At 43.4% G+C, this 20,994-nt stretch overlaps 2 protein-coding genes across 3 annotated transcripts; one reads left to right on the plus strand and one right to left on the minus strand.

The window, feature by feature from the left end:
• Positions 1–7,770, plus strand: plk1 (polo-like kinase 1 (Drosophila)). The gene is made up of 11 exons (XM_037764968.1): positions 1–366; positions 1,140–1,308; positions 1,630–1,774; positions 2,140–2,233; positions 2,317–2,542; positions 2,663–2,705; positions 3,321–3,418; positions 3,522–3,599; positions 4,911–5,065; positions 5,247–5,429; positions 6,869–7,770. The coding sequence occupies exons 1-11, from the start codon at positions 1–3 to the stop codon at positions 7,061–7,063; spliced, it is 1,752 nt and encodes a 583-aa protein (XP_037620896.1). The 3' UTR covers positions 7,064–7,770.
• Positions 7,771–9,474: 1,704 nt separating this feature from the next.
• palb2 (partner and localizer of BRCA2) lies at positions 9,475–19,615 on the minus strand. 2 transcript variants are annotated; one of them, XM_037764966.1, is made up of 13 exons: positions 19,505–19,615; positions 19,167–19,257; positions 18,501–18,560; positions 18,232–18,412; positions 16,396–17,886; positions 13,655–15,102; positions 13,175–13,327; positions 12,810–12,892; positions 12,452–12,601; positions 12,243–12,359; positions 11,362–11,449; positions 11,072–11,253; positions 9,475–10,657 (listed from the first exon to the last, which is right to left on the minus strand). In XM_037764966.1, exons 1-13 carry the CDS (start codon positions 19,546–19,548, stop codon positions 10,390–10,392), a joined length of 4,356 nt encoding a protein of 1,451 aa, XP_037620894.1. In that variant the 5' UTR covers positions 19,549–19,615; the 3' UTR covers positions 9,475–10,389. The 2 variants fall into 2 exon arrangements, with proteins under 2 accessions (XP_037620894.1, XP_037620895.1); XM_037764967.1 differs by lacking the exon at positions 19,505–19,615 and having other exon boundaries at positions 19,167–19,265.
• Between the last annotated feature and the right edge of the window lie 1,379 nt (positions 19,616–20,994).

The following is a 20,994-nucleotide window of genomic DNA, read 5'->3' on the forward strand; positions in this document are numbered from 1 at the left end:
ATGAGTGCAGCTATCGTGAAGCCGGCGATCCCGTCGTCGGCACATGTCGACCCTAAATCCGCTCCTCTGAAGGAGATCCCGGAGGTGCTGGTGGACCCTCGCACCATGAGGAGGTACGCCCGAGGACGCTTCCTGGGAAAAGGTGGTTTCGCCAAATGCTACGAGATCACAGACTTGGAGACCAAGCAGGTGTTCGCCGGTAAGATCGTGCCCAAGTCGCTGATCCTGAAGCAGCACCAGAGGGAGAAGATGTCCTCTGAAATAGCCATTCACAAGAGTCTCAACCACGCCAACGTCGTGGGTTTCCAAGGCTTCTTCGAGGACGACGACTTCGTCTTCGTTGTCCTGGAAATCTGCAGGAGAAGGGTGAGTCAGTGAGAAACTGTGAGGATGCATGGCCTCTTTAAGTGGACACAGTGGAGGGAGCAGCTTAAACTGCATGGAAAGCAAAGGGAGTTTTGAACAGAGAGTAATTCACTGTTGCTGACTTATTTCCCCTTTGTGCTGCCATGGTCACCTCCCAAATATTTGCACTGTATTCATTGTCCAGTCCATCCACTAGTGACTGACAATAACCTGATGTATTTCAGGTGGAATTTCATTTCAAAAGAGCCAAACAAAGTGTAACAAAATATGAACCATTTAAATAGAAGGAAGTATAAAAATAGGATCAGTATATACAGTATTGACAATAAACAGACTATTAACAAAATTGTGGAAAATGAAAAAACTGACAATAACCTGATATTTTTCAGGTGGAATTTCCTTTCATGCTCACTGTGCAATATCATTTTCCACAATAGTCTGTTTATTGTCAATACTGTATTTACTGCTCCTATTTTTATACTTACTTCTATTAAAATGGTTCATATTTTGTTACACTTTGTTTAGCTCTTCTTTTTTTTACTTTTAGCTGATGCATCTTGTTTTTTTGCACTATCCCCTTTGCTGCTGTACACTGCAGATCTCCCCACTGCGGGACTAATAAAGGAATATCTTATCTTATCCCTCTCAATGCTGCGTTATTGCCATAGTGGCCTTTTCAAAGTCTTACAGCAAGAAAATGAGTCACTTGGTCTCTTGTTTCGTTATAGTTTTCTTCACTTTGAATCTAACACATTTTCTTTTTTCTACTTCAGTCCCTGTTGGAGCTCCACAAGCGCCGTAAGGCTGTGACGGAGCCAGAGGCCCGCTACTACATGACCCAGCTGCTCAATGGGGTCCAGTACCTGCACAACAACAGAGTCATCCACAGAGACCTGAAACTGGGCAACATCTTCCTCAATGATGACATGGAGGTCAAGATAGGTAATTTCCTCTTTTTAGATTGCTGATATAGCTCCAATCCTCTTTATCACACCTGAGACTGGGGTGTTTGTACATACTAGTAACATTTATCAAGATTCAAACCTGTTGGTCCAGTGGTAAAGGACAGGGCACAGCTCTCACCACAGAAATGTGCCATACTTCCTGGATGAGTGTTTTTCTTTCCATTGACTGGTGGTGAAACACGCTTTCAAAAGGAAAATGCCACATTTAAAAACCCGTGTGACCTGGGCGTTTACACAAAAACAAATACCTTTTGTTAGTCTGCTGCTTTACAAAAGCGTGTCTATCTTCCTTCTCCAGGCGACTTTGGTTTGGCCACGAAGATCGAGTTTGATGGCGAGAGGAAGAAGACCCTGTGTGGAACGCCCAACTACATTGCACCTGAGGTGCTTTGTAAGAAAGGCCACAGCTATGAAGTGGACGTCTGGTCGCTCGGGTGCATATTGTAAGTCTGAACCATAGACTGTGTGTATAAAAATGGACAACAAGTCTCCACTTCCTCCCACTGTACAGAAGTGAAGCCAAAATATCCCGATTACGGCAGCTGCCATCTTGAGATTTTTACGTCAGGATTTCTGACCTATACTGCAGCCGGCCACCAGGGGGCGATCCAGATGTTTTGGCTTCACTTTTGGAGAGCTGTCATGTCATCCATCTTTATATACAGTCTATGATCTGAACCCACAAGCACACACCTGGGAGACACTTGACCATTTTTACAGTTTTACACTATTTTTGCTGTACATGAAAAAACTGCATTATTCACATGATTCAGTCAGCTGAACTTCCTCACCGTCTGTTTCCTCTCAGGTACACTTTGTTGGTGGGTAAACCTCCATTTGAGACTTCCTGCCTGAAGGAGACCTACAACCGCATCAAGAAGAACAGCTACACCATCCCCTGGGTAGGCTGGACTAATGTAGCACCCAATGTGTATACGTGTTGTTTATCTAATTTCCTAACCTGAATCTACGACTCTCTCTGCAGCACATCAACCCGCTGGCGACCTCTCTCATCAAGCGGATGCTGCACGCCGACCCCGCCCAAAGGCCCACCGTCGCCGAGCTGCAAGTGGAGGAGTACTTCACATCCGGCTACATCCCCGTACGTCTGCCCACTACTTGCCTCACCGTGCCCCCGCGGTTCTCCATCGCCCCCTCCACCGCTACGGATCCCAGCCAGAGACGCCCGCTTACTGCTATTAACAACAAAGGTAACGGTCCCAGTAAACGCCTGACTACAAATTACCAAAGAAGCTTTACGTCTTAAAATTATTTTGGCTTTTTTTGAATGCACAGGATATAGTGTTAATGACTTGGTTTTCTCTTTCCAGCGGGGACAGAGAAGGTGGACGGGAAGGATGAGCCATTGCAAAGGTGAGAGACGTTCGAGATGGAAGTGTTTACAGCAGGCCGATTCAGTTACTTTTTTTAGAAGGGCCAGATTTGAGAAACGGTTAGGGGCTGGACATGTATATGAAAACGTACACCTTTTTAATCTTAGTGTGTTGCTGTTTTAATAAACACAGTGTAGCATTTAACATCTTTTTTGTTTTTCAGTTTTACCCTCCTAAAATCCTTCTGCTTAAACAGCCTTTTTAAGTTTAAACATTTGAACAAAATTAGTATTTCTGTGCTTAGCAAGACATAACTAATGAATGGGCTACTAATAAAATGACGATCTTCTAATAATCAATGTAAACACCCATAAACTTAGAATGTTAGCAGGTTATTTAAATAAAAACTAGGGCTGTCAATCGATTGAAATATTTAATCGCAAATTAATCACAAATTTTTTTTTATCTGTTCAAAATTTTGTTAATACTCGTTCAATCGGATTTGGCCCAGGGGCCGCCAATTGAATAAGCCTGGCTTAGAATTTAAAATGAGCAAAAAGCCAACGTGTGACAATGCAAAATTGCTTTTTGTGTCACATCATTTTTCCAGAGTCATCATTTTATGTCTATAACCGTTGTGACTTGTGTATTTTAGGGATCCTGAGCCCGCAGAGAACCACCTGAAAGACATGCTGCAGCAGCTCAACAGCATCATTGCCGCCAAGCCCTCTGAGAAGGCCGTCGTCTGCCAAGGTGAGAGCAGATGAATCCTTTTAGTTTCAATGTTGCACATTTTCGAGGATAATCTTTGTGCTCGTATCTACATTGAACATTTTGTTCTGTTTTGTGTTTCCAGAAGAGGCAGAGGATCCTGCATGTGTTCCCATCTTCTGGATCAGCAAATGGGTAGACTACTCTGACAAATATGGACTAGGTAAGCATTACACTGTGATTTCCCATCCATCTGCCAGCTAGGCGGACACTTCTCTGAAACCTTTTTGTCATCCATCAAGTCATATTGAACAAGAGTCATTTTTTTTCTTTAATTATTTCGGTTCTTAATAAACTAACACTAATTTGGCAAGGATAATTTTATTGTACAGTTTAGGTGTATGTAGGTAACAGTTACAAAAAATGCTTTGTCCTTCACATCTGTTCTGAGGCCTCGTAGTTTGATCTGGATGCATCAGATGTTGCAAATGGAACTCATCCAATAGACCTTTTTTTTCCCAGCAGACATTTTGATAACTGATAACATTAAAGGAATACTTCACCCACAAAATGACCATTTGTATATAAATTACTCACCCCGTGTTCCCCTTGAGTTCTTGCATGCCTCCACGGCGAGCGAATAATCAAAAAACGGAGAAAACGTCTTGATGAAAATAGGGGGGCCACGTTTAACAACAGCAAAACTACAGTATATCAAAACATCTCACAACTCGTGCAGTATAATCAAAGTCATTTATCCAGTTGTATGTTCACTACTTCCCAAACACGTGCATATTTGCTAAAACATTCCTATTTAGATAGATGGATAGATAGATAGATGTACTTTATTGATCCCAAATTGGGAAGTTCTTTTGTTACAGCAGCAGGTTATCCAAGCACTTTACAGGAACAGTAAATATACATATCAACACTAGAGATAATATCTATAGTATACACAATATAAAGAGTATATTAGAATACATTTGATATAGTTTTGCTGTCAAACACGGCCTCCATTTACTTCAATTCATCAAGACTTTTCTCCGTTTTTGGATTCTTTTGTTCACCGTGGAGGCATGCAAGAAAAACAAAGTTATCTTCATGAGTTCAAGGTGACATGCAGTGAGTGAGTTATTGACATACAAATGGTAATATTGTGGGTGAAGCATTTCCTTAACAATGGCTCTGTTCCATTTACGTGTCTCGGTAAGCAAGGTTCATTTATTGTCATTGTACAACACAGGGTTGCACAACAAAATGCAGTTGTAGTCTCTTTTATGCTACTCGAGAAAAACTACAAAAATGGTTGCGCCAGCATGAACAATCCCAGCGCCCGGAAACCTACAAACCAAAAATGGAATGCAGCCATTATCAATGTTAATGCTAAATAACAAGAAAGGTAGAAATCATGGAGGTGTTGTGTAGTTAATCCACCAGAGAGCGCTTGAGTTAAATTTGACTGAAGTGTGAAGAGCTTAAAATGATTAAAAAAAGCAAATGAATTTAAGGTATCCTCATCCAATGTGTATTTCAGGCTACCAGCTGTGTGACAACAGCGTGGGCGTCCTCTTCAACGATTACACACGGATGATCATGTACGCTGACGGAGACAGTCTGCAGTACATCGACAAGACGGCAGCTGAATCCTACCTCAACGTGCGCTCTTTCCCTAGCGCTCTCAACAAGAAGGTCAGTAGTCGACTCTACGCTTTTCTTCTCCAGCCTTTCATTACATTTAATTAATTAAAAAATAATTTGTAGGAATGATTGCTTCCATTCCCTCAATCTGTCCACTTACTTTTTCATCACACTTAATTTGATCCGTATCATGGTGTGGATTCTTACGTACGTGTCCTCTTTCCCCTTCTAGATAACGTTGCTGAAATATTTCCGCAACTACATGAGCGAACACCTGCTGAAGGCCGGCGCCAACATGGCTCGGCGGGACGGAGATGAGCTGGCGAGGCTGCCTTACCTCTCCCTTTGGTTCCGAACCAAGAGCGCCATCGTCCTGCACCTCACCAACGGCACCGTTCAGATCAACTTCTTCCAGGTTAGACACGTCTTCTCCCGCCAGTGTCTTTTTTTGAATAGCATAATGCCTACCATACACTAGGAGACGACACCCACTCACATCTGAAGAGCTTTTAGTCAGACTATAATATTTTGTAAAGACCGGGGATCTTGCAGGACCACTATTTACAAGACTACAACTAAATTCCTTTTGTGATTATGTCACATCCTACTCCTGGTGGAAATTTACCAGAAGAAAAACTGTTGAGAAACAAGTGGACTGAAATTGCTGCAGCCCTTAAAATCCACAGTGAGTTTACTAAAGCTAGCTATAGCACATTGCTTACTCACCGGGGATTTCGAGAGCTGCCGTTTCTATCCTTCTCCACTCTATAGAGAGGTGAAGTCCCGCCCCTTCCGGTGGCCCACCATGGGACCTTTTTTCAGAAAAAATATGAACGGTAGTCAACAGCGAAAGACAAATATTATGTTGATCCTGTTTGAATTGCGCCATGAATCACACATATGATGTTTGTCAATTTAAAAGATCATTTTGCAAGTCAAGAGAGTCGCAGTTTGTTGTAAAACTGTTGAAGTATAAGACTGTAAAAATACGTAATTAGAAAGACTACACACCCAAAAGTCGTGTAAGGGACGTCTCTCTCTCTCTGTAGCTACGATTTAGTGTGTGTTTCGTACTAGGATGTACTCACACGGGTTTTGCTTGTTCTTTCTCTTCCCGGCTAATAAAAAGACCAGGAGTCGCTGGATAAAACGCATCAGGGAAGATAATGTTACATCTGTGCCTGGTCATAGCTAAATTGGCTAGCTAGCTAGTGTTGGTGTGAGACGAGAGATGTAGTTCACTGAGCGGTTCCACACGAAACTAAATGATCCCACGACAAACTGAGACTTTTTTGACTTGCAAAATTATCTTTTAAATTGACAAACATCATATGTGTGATTCATGTTGTAATTCAAACGGGACCAAAAAAATATTTGTCTTTTGCCGTTGACTACTGTTCATATTTTTTCCGAAAGGGGCGGGACTCCGCCTCTCGATCATGGTACAAATGGGAGGACATGTCAAAGAGTCACTTTTGTTCACCCCACCAGTTTCTCCATGTTTACTTTCTAACCCGTTTGGTGCTTCCTGTTCGGTGCTGGAGAGAGCGCACCTATTGGTTGTTGACAATGCTCGCGTCATTGAACTTACAATGATGCCAAACTTGTTTTTTATCGGGAGAAGGGCGAGACGTGAAAAAGACCGACTTAAGACAACTTGGACTGACTTTTATGACCACCTTACACTAAACAATGGAGATCACGGGAGAGCGCTGCGACTCTAGCAAAACTCTTGTGATTTTTATTGCGACTTTGGAAATATGTCTGCGTGATCGGCATTAACCGTTGAATACAATTTCTGTTTTTCCCCACAAATGCTGACCCTTGTGTTTCCATTAACCCCCTCTCTGCCAGGACCACACCAAGCTGATCCTGTGCCCGCTGATGGGCGCGGTGACCTACATCGATGAGAAGCGGGAGTTCCGCACCTACAAGCTTACTCTGCTGGAGGAGTTTGGCTGCACCAAGGAGCTGGCCAGTCGCATTCGCTACGCCAAGCTCATGGTGGAGAAACTGCTGGACAGCAAGCCTTCACCCGCCGCACATTAGACCGCTGTACACCACAGCCTTCAATCACTGTCTCTGTCTTTAAATCACCAGCCACTTCTTGCTGTCTGCCAGCCGGCAAGCTCGGAAGATGGAACAGACCCTTAAATTCTCCTGTGTTTCTATGGAGGGATCTCAGTGTAATGATGTTTGTCATCTTTGAGGCTGTACCATGAAAATTAATCTCCTTGTACATCGATGTCAGTCTCTCAGGCACTGATTTTATCCTTATTTTCCTGCTGTTGACATGAATTCTTATCTTAACTTCCTTGTTGAAGCGTAATCTTGACAAACACGTTCCTGCTGAAGTAACCTAAGACGGCTGCAGACAAGTCAACCCTGTACATTTAAATGAGACGAGGAGGAAATGATGGATAAGTGTTCAAATCCCCAGATTTCTCTCTTGCATTTGTTCATGTGTCAGTCGTACCTTTTCAACCTAAAGCCGTGTGCTGTGCATTAAGACTTCATGGAAAAAGCCTCTCTGGTCTGCTTCTCTAGTTTTGTCTGTTCATATCTATGTTGTCGGGAGAGAAATGGACCATGTTAATACGTCTTCATCATGCACATTCTTCCTCTAGTTTACTCCTTTTACTCTTTTTACATGTATTTTAGATGTCTTTCCTGTACATAATGCTGAATATGCATACATTGTAAAGATGGTTTAATTTTACACAAGTTTAAATAAAGCTTCTCTTGAACTTGATAAATCACTGTGGTTCAATGTTTAAGTCACATTTGCTGCTCATAAGGTATTTGCGTTTGCTGCACACACAAACGAGACCTATATTTGAGACTGAAAGTTGGCTCTTGACTGAGGAAACAGTGCTTAACCAAAAAAGTCATTTAAAGGTAAAATGTACCACCTTGGTAGTTTTATTGAAGTTTTCACTCGTTTGCCCAGCTGTTATGGAACTGCAGATGTTCAGTGTTTCCATTTTAAAGGAAATATTAACCACCTTTTTATGTGGATGTCCAATCAGTGTTGATGGTAAATGTAGTCGATTGAAGCAATAAATCGCTCAGTCCGTGCTATACTGACCGAGAAAGCGGAGTTCTCCTGCGCACGGAGCCGTGCCGGCAGTGACTACGTGTACCGGGACGCTTTGCGTGCCAGCTTCTGACGCCCCAAGGCTTATTGAAAGAGGCATGGGACACGGTCTTGAACTATGTAGTATCACACTAGCGCAGTGTAACTGGAGCTGCGGTTGTGTGTTGCTATTGACTCAATTTTGGTGAGTGGAGACCAGATTGTACTGCGTAGGTGTTGTATCCCAATGATATGACACGTTGAATGATGCATGACATTCTTGCTGACGCCTAGGGTCCCCGCCGGCCATGTCCTCTTGCACAGCTAATGCAGCAGCAGGGACGTGCAGGGAGCCCGGAAATTGCGAAATCTGATCTGAGGTCTGCAAAAAATTGCAAAAACCCTCGTGAGACTCGCTGCCCAACGACCTATCATTAATCTTGTGAGAGTTTCCTCAGTTTGCTGGCTCTCTTCTAGCCACTACCCAGCTGCAGCCTCGGCCTCTCTCCGCTGCATTTCTCCAGTTGTATACTCTGAAATTTCTGAGTCAGCCAAAGCGCTGTAAAAATGTATCCGTAACATCCTCCGCACTCATATTATGGGATGCCATTTTTGCGGTTTGAAAAGTAATTTGCAATACAAGCGAAGAGAACAAGGAAGTTCTGTTTTTGGCTGCATCTAAAGCGAATGCGCCCCCTGGCTACCCAGAGGCAGAGACTAGAAATCCTAGAAAACTACGTCACTGTCGCATGAAATGACGGCGCTGGATGCAGGAAGAACAACAGATTTTTGCAGCTGCGATCTCATCTTTCTCCGTCAACATAGCATGCACTGTGGAATTTATTGCTTCAATCAACTACATTTATCATCAACACTGATTAGACAGCCACATAAAAGGTGGCAAACTTTCCCTTTAAAGTTTTGAAATAAATTTGAACATTTGCATTTCCATAACAGCTGGGAAAACCAGTGAATGCTAGTGAATATAGTTATATAATAATAACAATTTGTCCACAAAAGACACCTTTAAGACTCTCAAAATCCATAGGATTTATTAACAAAGACATATCAAGTCATAAACTGAGAGGCAGCAGAACCAGCAGTCCCCACACCAGAAGCCTCTCTCTTCTGCTGCTGGCACAGGAGCTTTTAAGCACTTCCTTCCCTGAGCAAATGCAGCACACCTGGGCACCTCGTTGAGCAGTGCAGCACACCTGGGCAGAGCTACTAGAGAGGGAAAAGGGACAGCAGCACAGAAAACACATACAGCCGTAACCCCTCCACTGATGTAAAGGTACAGGTAGTGTTGAAATCTGGGCAAGAAAATCTATCTGCATGGCTAAATAATATAATTTGGAGGAACTGGCCCTTTAAATAAGTAGTAAAACTAAGATCCTTGAAAGTATTTTCATTCAGAAAAAAGGCTTTTTATGTTTGAGACGACATCATCTTTCTTTCATACGTCCCGTTTTACGCAAACCCTCAACGAACAACCTCAGATTTATCATGTTTTAGTAGTAGATGATTGTTTGCTATAAAGTGATTATATTCCAAGTGCCAGGATTAATCTGCACTGCCAAGCTGTCTTTTTAATAATCAACTGGAAGAGAACAGTTAATGTGCCAAATCTCTCAGCGATGTAGAGTAAATCACAATCTTTTGGCGCCTCCTGGTGGACACAAATATCCATTACAGCTTAATTTACAGTATTTGACAATTAGTAACGTACATTTCTCAATTCTGAGTTCACTTTTCCATCACATAGTTAATTCTTCACATCCACAATGCAAGAATGCAACTAAAGTAGAGTACCTTTACGCTAAGAAAAAGCATTTCCTAACTGTAAATACAGTGCAGCTAAGATGGTTTTGGTCAACCTTAGCAATATAAAAGTAGACAAAAAGTATAACAGAATTCACAAATATTTAATGTAAATGATAAAAATACACTTCTTTTTCTTTAAATATAAGAAATATAACAATGTATTCATGTAACCACAGTAAGGAACGGTCAAAACAGCAGCAGTAATAAAACACAAAGTTTTTTTTGGTGGTCTAAAAAGTGAAAATCCACCATCAAGTAAACATTCTCACACATAGAAGTTCAGTGTGTGATACTCTAACAGTAGTGTAGAAAGTTTACAGTATATAATGTCTTCATCTCAGTAGTACGATGGCCATGAAAGTTACATTTTTTGTCTGCTGAAATGTCTTTAAGGGAAAACCACAGAACCAAATGTGACATTGAAGTATTTTAAAAGGTTAAAATCTTCATGTAAACATTCATATAGTGATAGTTTTTATTTGATAAAAGTAATCCGAGAGTCAGTAATGTCAGTGTGGCAGAGAGAAGTCGGACTCGTACTGTAACAGTGTAAAGTAACGTCTCCGTTGTGATGTCCGGTCACCAGCGTACCTCCTTCCCCCCATCGAGCCAGCTGCCAGCCGTCGCTCTCAGGAGCCCACACCGTCCTTGAGGCCGCCCGGCGACCGAGCTCCCACACACACACGCAGCCGCCCTGGCTCAGGCCCACCACGCTGGAGCGGGTAACGTCGGCTTCACACAGCCTGCACAACACACAGAGACAGATAGTTATACGAGTGTAGCCTGTAGAGAGAGACAAAGTCCCTCCCCTTTCTGGTGGACCACCTTGGGATTTTATTTCGGAAAAAATGTGTACCGTAGTCAACGGCGAGAGACAATCTTTTTTTTTTATTTTGATTGATTTTGTTTTAATTACGCCATGAATCACACATATGATGTTTGTCAATTTAAAACAGAATTTTGCAAATCAACAAAGTCTCAGTTTGTCGTAGCATCATTTGTGTGATTCATGGCCAAATTCAAACGGGAACGGGATCAAAAGTTGTTGACTACCGTACATATTTCTTCCTGAATAAGGTCCAATGGTGGTCCACCTGAAGGGGCAGGACTTCGCCTCTCTATATGCAGAGACATAAATACATCAGGCCTCTTCTCACCTGCCAGACCAGGCTTTGGGCGGATACAGCTGAGTAGCCACAGCAGATTTTCCACTCAGAGGGTTAACGGCGACCAAGGAGAACAGGGCGGTGTTCTTCTTCTTCTCCTCCTCTTCCTTCTCTTTGGCTTCTTCCTCCAGGGAGCTGAGCAACTGATGCTGCAGCAGGACAAATAACACTCCCTGTGCACCAACATACACACACAAAAACACACAGGAGTAAAATCATCTGGAGAGTGAGGCAGTTATGGTGGTACAGCCAATTTTACGACAACAAGCAAATAGACTTACACAGTAGGAGTATCCTCTGAGACAGGCCATGTGTGATAAACCATCTCCGAGGATGATTCTCTGCAGCAGCTGTCCGGTCTTTAAATTCCTGTAACACAGAAAATACAATTCAACTGTAAACAGCAGAGCCTAATCTGGATGTTATTCTAAAAATATCTAAAATCATTATTATTTCTCTCAAAGAGGAAACATGGAGTGGTTATGTTGATATATTCAACATTTAAAGTGTTTGTACTTCAAGGTCAGTTAAAGGACCCGGGCCCCGTTCTCATCCAGCTAATTTGGTTATGTGAATGCAGTTTGAGGATTGATTTTTCAATCCTGGATGAAGTTATTTAAAATAACAGTTTGCTCTTATGAAGACAACGGAAGTAGCGCTGTTGGGTCTTTGTGGTAATCACATCCAGGTGCTCTGTGGATCCTTCAGGTGTATTGGGCTTATTCAGTCTTGTGAAGGGCTCATTGCAGGGCTGGAATATATATCTCAAAAAGGTACAAAATGCAAGTCTCCTTCAAAACTAGAGATATTATGGTTAGTTGTTGTGTCTTTCTAGCCAAACAGCTGCCGTAGTGCTAACGTAGCAGCTAGTTGGCTCATGCTGACAAGCTGCCGCCGTACTCGGCTTGTGATTGGCGTGTGGGCGGGACCTCAATATCGCGGCTCCAACCACCGATCACTACCGCGCAGACTCTGGCTCCAAATGACGTCAAAATCTCAAATTGGCCGTTCCTGTATCCCCGATATTTTGGCTCCACTTTTGCTCAATAGGAGGAAGTGGAGACACGTCCATCTATATATACAGTCTATGTATAATACTTTAAGGACGTTTTGCTGCGAGTTAACCATTAGCAGGGCGATGACTTCTCCGCTACAATCTTACCAGACGAAGAGGCGTCCGCCCTCATCTGAGCCGATCAGAGCGTCTGAAAGTCCGTCCACTGGAGCGAGGGCTCCGACACAAACACCAGGAGACACGAGAGGCTGAGAGCTCCATGTGCTGAGAGAGAGAGAGAGACATGAGACACTGAGACGTCTGTGCAACGAGGAAATAACTGAGAGAGAATAAATACAACGCCAACTCTGTGTTACCTGCCGCTGTCTGACGGCGTGAACACCTGTAGGGTGGAACCAGAGGCTGAGTGGGAGGAGGTAACCACTCTGGACTTGGACACGCCCACGACAGTCTGGACAACACCCCCACAGAGAAGCACTTGTGAGAGGCTGGAGCACAACAGCATCCTGACCGCAGACAACAGACACACAGTTCAGTTTAAGAAGCTCTGAAAAAACTTCAACAGCTGGTTTCCTCAGCCATAACTGATAAACTAATTTAGAGATGTCTATTAAAAATATCCTTAGTTTAACACTAGGCTTAATTATTGTACAGACAATTGGCCAAAAATGTTAAAATACATGTCAGAGGGTCAGTCGAGTGTGTTGTATTCACCTCACTTCTCTGATTTCTAACTGACCCAGAGTCACACACATCAGGCCAGCAGCATCCGGGACAGGAAACATATTGATCACTGGCTGTAAACAAACAGGAATTAATCATATAAATGAATAATTGTTGTACGTATGACAAAATTAAAGTGTGTCACATTAGAAAGTGTCATATTCGGTCCTTGAAACAATAAATGTTGAGTCTGGCAACAGTCGACTTTTGTCCTATTTTAGTGTAATTACCCCTCATCCTACCAACTGGGGTCCCTGGAACTAGCGAATGTATGCCGTTTGTCCTTGAATGACGATTAATCAATAACTCTGATATGCAGGCGTGCATTTGCACTTCATACACGTCCACACACTCACCTCATTGAAGGCCCAGGTGTGTGTTAAGCTCCAGTCAGAAGCTGAAGTCTGTCCCCAGAGACACACCGCCCACTTTCCAGCTGCTGCGACACACAAACCACCCGAGGATCCGAGCAGACAGCACGCATCCACCAGACAGCCTCCTGCTGGGGCCTGAACACAAAGACACACACAAACACACACAGTGATTCACTCTATAGTTGCTGCAGATACACACACATTTCCTCTGCAAATACTAGAGTGCTGCTGGGATGACGTTTTTCTGTACTTCTGGGTTTTATCGACAAAAAGCCAATGGGATTTCTCCACTGGGTTTTGGATTATTGCAGAAAATAAACTCTGTGGCAAACAAATGTTTATGATTCTTACACGTTTTGTTCAGCAAGATAATCTTCACAAATGAACACCACTTTTATGATTTTTGAAGTGTGAATGCAATTGTCAGAAGTAAAAAGTAAAAATTCATAATTGTACGAGTACCTTCAGTGTGTGTGTGCATCTCATCATGTGTTCCTCCGCTGTCTCCGCCTGATCATCTGACCCCTGTGACGGGATGCTGGAGACAACAGGGCGGTTAGGAGGTCCCACCCTCTGGGACTGGTCGTCTGTAAGTAACAGCTCAGATGAAGCCTGGATGTGACCGGCGGGGGGCTGGCTAGGAGGGAGGGATGGACAGGGAGAGAGAGCTGGAGGGGAGAGGGCCTGGGTGGACGGGCTATGAGGGGGAGGCAGGGTGAGAGGTGGGGCGGAGGGGGAGGAGGTCAGAGGGAGGGCAGCAGGGACTCGGTGGGGGGTGAGTCCTAGTGATGGTAGTGTGGGGCTGGAGAGGAAAGCGAAGGAGGGCAGGTGTGGGGTTATGAAGGGGCAGGGTGCTGACGCCAGAGGAGGGCTCAACAGGAGCTGAGAGTGGACTTTATGGTGCGTGTGATTGTTATTTTCCACCAATGCGTCTCTGGTGGGTTCAGAGGATTCCTTTGAATCTGAAGCAGGAGATTTCACGTGCAGATGCTGCGCAGGAGACTCCCCTGGAGCCTCACTGTCATTACATAACTGTACGGCTGTGCAGCTGGTAGAAGGCTCCTCAGGGGTTTTCTGTAGAGGGCAATCAAAGGAAAGAGTCTTGATGATAACGTCTGTTTGGTTTGTAGACATCTGATCCCCCAAAGGACACACTACACCGGGACAATCTGTTTGTTCTTCTGGTGAAATGACAGAAGACTCTTTTATTTGAAGTTCATCTGAGCGCCCGATGACATAATCATTCCCTTTGCCTGTAGGTCTGTCTGCAAAGTTGATGTGAGGTTGGTCAACAGAGACGCTACTCTGGCCTTGAGTATTCAGAATCACAGTATCTCGCTGTTTGTATTGATCGACACAGTCAGCAGCACAATCTTGAACCACTGATTCTGTTGAGGTGGTGTGAGTCAGACACTCTGGGTGAAGGTTTTCAGTCTGCTGCTCTCCGGGGTTTTCTGTAATATCTCGCTCAGATGACTCTTCAGTTGAGGACTGCATTGTCAATTTATCTATACGCTTGTATTGTACTGACAAGTTTTGCAGGTCTGCGTATTGTGTAGCAGACTCAGTGGGATGGGGTGAATTTGAGAGCATGGGCGTGAGGCTGAGCGGGAGTGGAAGAGGCGCCGCTGGGTCACTGCCGCCGTGGTGAGGGTCAAAGCGCCGGTTGCTCCTGCGTGTGCTGTGGGACGGCGGTGTAAAGTGTTCAACTCCTGAATCCACAGCGACTTGGCGGAGCTTGTGCAGCTTCAGGGAGGCAAACTGGTCATCAGGGAGATGGAAATCTTGTGGAATGTCAAAGTTAGTCAGGTTGCTGACCAGCGGGCCGAGGGACAGAGAGGGGAGAGGAAGCAGAGACGTTTGGGCAAGTGAAGAAGAAGGCAAGAGGAGAGATCTCCAGCTTGCTGCGCCTGCAGGACACAAAGTGAAAGAAAATTTAATAGAAGGTAATAGTTTCAGAGCTCTCTTTTATTTATCTAATTATTGTGTAACTTCTACGTATCTCTGTAATCTCCAAAACACTTTTTTATTTTATTTTGAGGTTATAGGGTGTGGGAGGACAATGAGTGTGGGTTGGTGAAAAATTGGGGGTACACACACAACACATATGTTGATGTATGTACAGTATGTGGTTGTACAATGTCGTCTTGCTGCACTATTTGATCACAAAAAACTAAAATTGAGTGGAAAAAAAAGAGAATTTGACGTGAGATGAAGCAGACAGGTAAGACAGTCTTTCATAAACAGATTCCTTACTGTGTATATATAAATGATATCAAGGGTGTCCCAACTTAAAAGAAACGCTTTTTGTATTCTTTACTATTATGGGACTCTGGGAAACTGTGAAGTAGGGCTGCACAATTAATCAAAATTGTATCTATATCGCAAAATGGCCTACTGCAATTTTCAAATCACAGTATTTGTTAAAATCGCAATATTTGTTAAAGGCAAAATGTGTCAAAATACCGTTTTAAATGAAATATTGTTGTGCTGCAGAGATGTCCTGGCCTACACATCATATTCTACAGACTTATGAAAAACTCTTTGTTTGGTACAGATCTACGCAAAAACCTCACCATAATCATTTTAATATGTTTTTCAATGAAAATGAGAATAATGATGTAAAAATGATCATTGCCTCTAATATCGCAAATCATATCGCAATATCAGTCAAAATAATCGCATTTAGATATTTTTTCAATATCGTGCAGCCCTACTGTGAAGGACATTTTATAGACAAAGCGATTAATCGATTAATTAAGAAAATAACCAGCAGATTATCCAATAAGGTAAATATTGATTATTTTCAGAATGACAAGACTGTTTTGTTGTATGCAGGTAACAATGAAAATAAAGTTGAATTGAATTGACGAGTAGAGAGAATATGATCGCTGTGTTTATCCTATATGACATGTATCAATATGTCAGCCAGCAGCACAACAACTGTCTGACTTTTCATGTGTTTTAGTAGCTTTTGGACAACAATGGAAGTTGGTAGTAGATGAATTAGTAGGAACATTTGCTTTTAGTCTCTTCAGGGGGATGGTGAACATGACACCAGCCTTTAATTTACTTTATATAATAACAACTTACTGCATCCAAACCTGGAATTAAGGTTAATGCTATTTTAATCTTAGAGACAAACCTTCTCTATCTCTATCACTGACACACACAAATATACAAAGTCACAATACAAGTCTTACTTCTACTCATCTGTGTGGCTCTGTCAATCCTGTCGCTGCTCTTCAGAAAGATGGGAAAGACCTTCACCAGATGTCCAGAAGCAGAGCTACACTGAGCTCCATTAACTCCAGAAGAGGGCTGTGTAGCTGTGCTGTGGATGGACGCAGGCTGGGGGTCGTCCCGCGCTGGAACAGCTTCTCCCGGAGTGAGGCAGGGCTTCGGTCCATCAGCTCCGTGGAGAGACGGGGAGGAGGAGACCGGGGAACTGGAGGGCTGGGGATCGTCTGAGGTTTGTCCAAGGCCTAATTGATGGGTGTCTAAACTAAGAGAGCAGCGTGGGGTCTGAGGTCTCCCTCTGCCTCTGCCCCTACCCCTACCTCTTCTCCTCCTCCTACCTCTTGCTGGACGAGCAGGGGTGACCGTAGTGGAAAAACAAGCATCTGTGTCGATCTGACAAGATGAGATTTGATCTGAAATCTCACTGGAGCTCTGACTGTTCAGCTCAGCAGATGTGTCAGCAGACTGTGACTCCATACGAGGACTTACAGATGCAGCGGTCAGGGAGGACAAACCTGTCCGAGAGTGTTCATCTGAACGGTCATGGCTGTGTGTGTTGGATCTTCTGCCCCGGCCGCGGCTCCTGCGAGGCCGTCCCATGTTCAGCTGGGAGAGTATGACGGCCTGAATGTCAGGCTGGCTCTGTGACAATGTCATACGTCTCGTGGTTCGGACGTAGTACTCTGCTGGGAAAAGTAGTCCTTCCACTAGAGTACAGGAGTCCAGGAGACCCACACTCTTCACATCATGCTCCCCTCCAACCAGCTCACTTGGTTCTTCTTTTATTTTAGCTGCATTATCACTTTCTATTTTCTCTGCTGCATTTTGTTCAGTATCTTTATCACTGATGTCTTCACACAGCCTTCCGTCCCTCTGTCTCTCTCCTCCCTCTGTCTCCTTTCTTTTTCCATTTTGCGTGCCATCTTGTTCCCTTTCTTCAGTGTGTGTAGCAGGCTTCCAACATGTGAGCAACAAAGAGGTTGACTCTTTCACTTCAGCTCTCAACTCGGTCTCTTTTTCCCTTTTTTCTTGTCGTCCTTGTATCTGTTTTCCCTCGATATCTCCTGTTTCCGTTTGTCCACAAGGGTTCCAGTGTGTAAGCAGCAGAGACGGAGAGTCAGTGTCCGTACCAGAAAATAGCTCTTCACTTTCATTCACAACCTCTGTTCCCTCCGTTTTGACTCTCTCTTCACTTCCTTCCGCTCTAACAGTCTCCATCCTTTCACTCTGCTCCCGTCCTTCCTCACTGTTGTCGTCTGTGCTCCTGCCGGCCTCAGCACTCCTCCTTTCCCAGCGCAGGCGGCTGCGTCGAGACCTGAGGCGCAGGGCAGGGCTGGGCCTGTGACCTCTATCTGTGTCATGGCTAGGATCTAGGGTTTGTGGGCAAGCAGCATCAGAGGGCAGCAGGAACCTGATCACCTGGCTCCTCCTGGAGCTATCAGAATCTGCTGGATCTGGTAACACATCAGAAAATTTGTGAATTCTAACTTGTTATTTCAGACAAAACATTGTCTGCTTCTCAGAGTAATGATCGGCAATATAAATAGTTTTGTGACAACTGAAGTACAGTTCAAAGTTGAATAAACATACACAAATGTTTTGTCTCAGGCGACATAGACAGTGCGCATGTGACATCATTTTGGCACAAATGGAACCCCATAATTACATACATATATTTACAGCTACACTTTTGGCAAATAAATCTATTCCCTGAATCACTTAGATATTTTACAACATACATATTCCTATCTAATTGTCATTTACTACCTGTACTTTGCAGCTGATTAGGACAGACTCACCTCCAGCGTGTCCCTGGCACTGAGCTACGCTTGTGGGTGTCCCATTAGTGGTGTTCAATATCAATGAAGATGGGTTGAGAGGGGGGTTGGATGTCACCTCTGGGTCTCTCTGGTCCTGGTGGTCCTGCTGACTGATCCTGCTCCTTACATGTCTCCTCACTGCATCCAAACGCTCAGCTCGCTGCGAGCAGATCAACATGTGTGTGTGTGAGACAGAGAATTTCTACACTGGGCTTCTTATTTATAGAAGTAAAGAGAAAGACTCTTACCTGTAGTCTCTCAGCTGTCCTGAGGTACTCCCTTTGTAACAGTGCCAACTTCCTACGAAGCTGAGTGGGGTAAAATGCTAATGTGTCAGCAGCAGTCAGAAGACACAGAATTAAAGGTCCCATATTATAAAAAAGTGAGATTTTCATGTTTTGTTATTATAAAGCAGGCTTAAGTCCTATATAAATACTGTGAAAGTATCGAAACACTCAATCCACCGGGAAATACACACAGCCCGTGTTCAGAAACTCTGCATTTGAAACAAGCTGTCAGGATTTCTGCCCATTCGTGATGTCACGAATATACAATATTTAGACCCTTGACACAACTTTAAAGGTAAACCTTCTAAATGTGTCCCAGTTTATTTCCTGTTGCAGTGTATGTGAATGTCATCAGCTGACAGGAAGTACACATGGACCCAAACTGTTGCCTAGCAACGCAATTCTGTTGCAATTCCGTCAAAACGCACTAAAACGGAGCGTTTCAGACAGAGAGGGTAAATACAACATATTCAGGCTGACAGTATGAGGAAAATAAAAGTTTTTTTGAACATTACAGCATGTAAACATGTTCTAGTAGAAACACAAAATACAAGTATAAACCTGAAAATGAGCATGATATGGCACCTTTAAAGGTTCATTGTGGCACATAGCTTTAATGTCCAGTACCTTCTCCTTGTCATCACAGTGTAGTGTCGTCCTCAGCTGCTCCTCACAGTGCATCACATCTACACCTTGTTCTCCATCCTGCTCACTCGGCCTTAACATCCAAAACACACATATAACACACGACTATAAGTTGTATGCAGCTATAGCAAGGCTCATGTGACATCGGTTCAGCTTCACAGAGCTAGAGAGTAGTTAAGTTAGTTGTGCTGTTAGCTGACAGAACAAATACTAACGTTAAGAGTCAGCAGCAAAGGTGTCTACACACGGACGCATATAGTTTTGTTGTAATGACAACTTGTCAGTAAATGTGTATCAGTAGATATTTGTGTCAGACTTACAGCTCCGGTCTGTCCATGGAGAGTTTATTTTGGTGTTCGATCATGCGGGGATCGATTTAGTTCCAAATTTCCCGCGACTGCTTCAAACAGACCTGAGCAATCGAGCTCCGATGACTCGATCAGTCCAGTCCGGACTGGAGAGTAGTGATGGGAATTCCGGCTCTTTTTAGTGAGTCAGATCATTTGGCTCAGCTCACCAAGAAGAGCCGGCTCTTTCGGCTCCCCAAACGGCTCTTCATTTTACCACTTCTGCCTTTTATATAATTCAGCCAAATGTAGCACTGTTTTGACCTATGATTAGTATGTGTGCAGATATATCATTTAAATTATTCAATATAATTATACTAAACCTTATAATTTCCAGAATATCATAGTTTTAAATGTTGCTTCGTTTCCGACTGTCACTCATCTTGTCTGCTATTCGCACACCGCACTCCTCTCTCTCTTTCTCTCCTCCTCTCCTCCTCTCCCTCCTGCTCTGTACCTGTAGACCGTCAGCGCGCCGCCCCTCCCAGCTTGATGGTATGATCCTTGTCTGTCATCACCCGATTGGTCGCACGGACGTCATTAACACAACATTCAGTCACAGTCAGTGCATGGTGTGCCCGTGGCGCGGAGAAGATCGTCCTATCATTCTGCCTTGAATTAAGAAAAAAAGAAAAAAAAAAAAAAAACGTCTCTTGGACGGGAGCCGGCTCTTATCGTTCACTTAAAAGAGCCGGCTAAAAGAGCCAACTCGTTCGCGACCGACACATCACTAGAGGAGAAGCAGGTAAAGGGAAAAATGTTTACTCATTAAAATGACCTGAATGTTTAGTTTCGTATTCACAGCACAACCTATATTACTTCCATGTATTAAATGTACTTGGTTTAGAATGCCAACATGTATTAATTGCTATTTATGATGGATAATATTTTTGGCAGTAATAACTTTAGCTAAAGTATTGTATAAATGGGCTAACATGCTAAAACACTGTGTTACACCGAAATCTGCCCGCAGAGAGCCAGCAACACATGACGTCACCATTTCAGACGGCTGACATCAGAAGATGTGACCTCACTGTACCTATCTTCTGCTTTTCTTTTAGAGTTTTGTGAATATACCTTTAAATGAAAAAAATATATATTAATACATTTAAGTTTTTACACAATTTAGTTTTGTGTGTTTTCTGTCACATATTTGCCTCTTTTATTATACAGGTACAGTGGGGTCACATTTTCTGAAGACAGCTGTCTGAAATGGTGACCTCAGGTGTTGCTGGCTCTCTGTGGTCACAGATTTTGGTTTAACACCTATACATGTATGGAAGTTTTTATGGGACTTTATTAGTTGTAATCCACAGAAGAAATTCCACAAATGTGTACCATGATTTCCAAATATTTCACTTTCCACAAACATGTATTTTTGTATTTGTGTTGTGTAAAGTCACATCCACAAAAATAAAGGGGGATTTGCAAATACACATAACTCACTCCGTAAATACGTACTT

Source organism: Sebastes umbrosus, chromosome 3, assembly GCF_015220745.1.
Source record: "Sebastes umbrosus isolate fSebUmb1 chromosome 3, fSebUmb1.pri, whole genome shotgun sequence".
NCBI classification, from domain to species: Eukaryota; Metazoa; Chordata; class Actinopteri; order Perciformes; family Sebastidae; genus Sebastes; species Sebastes umbrosus.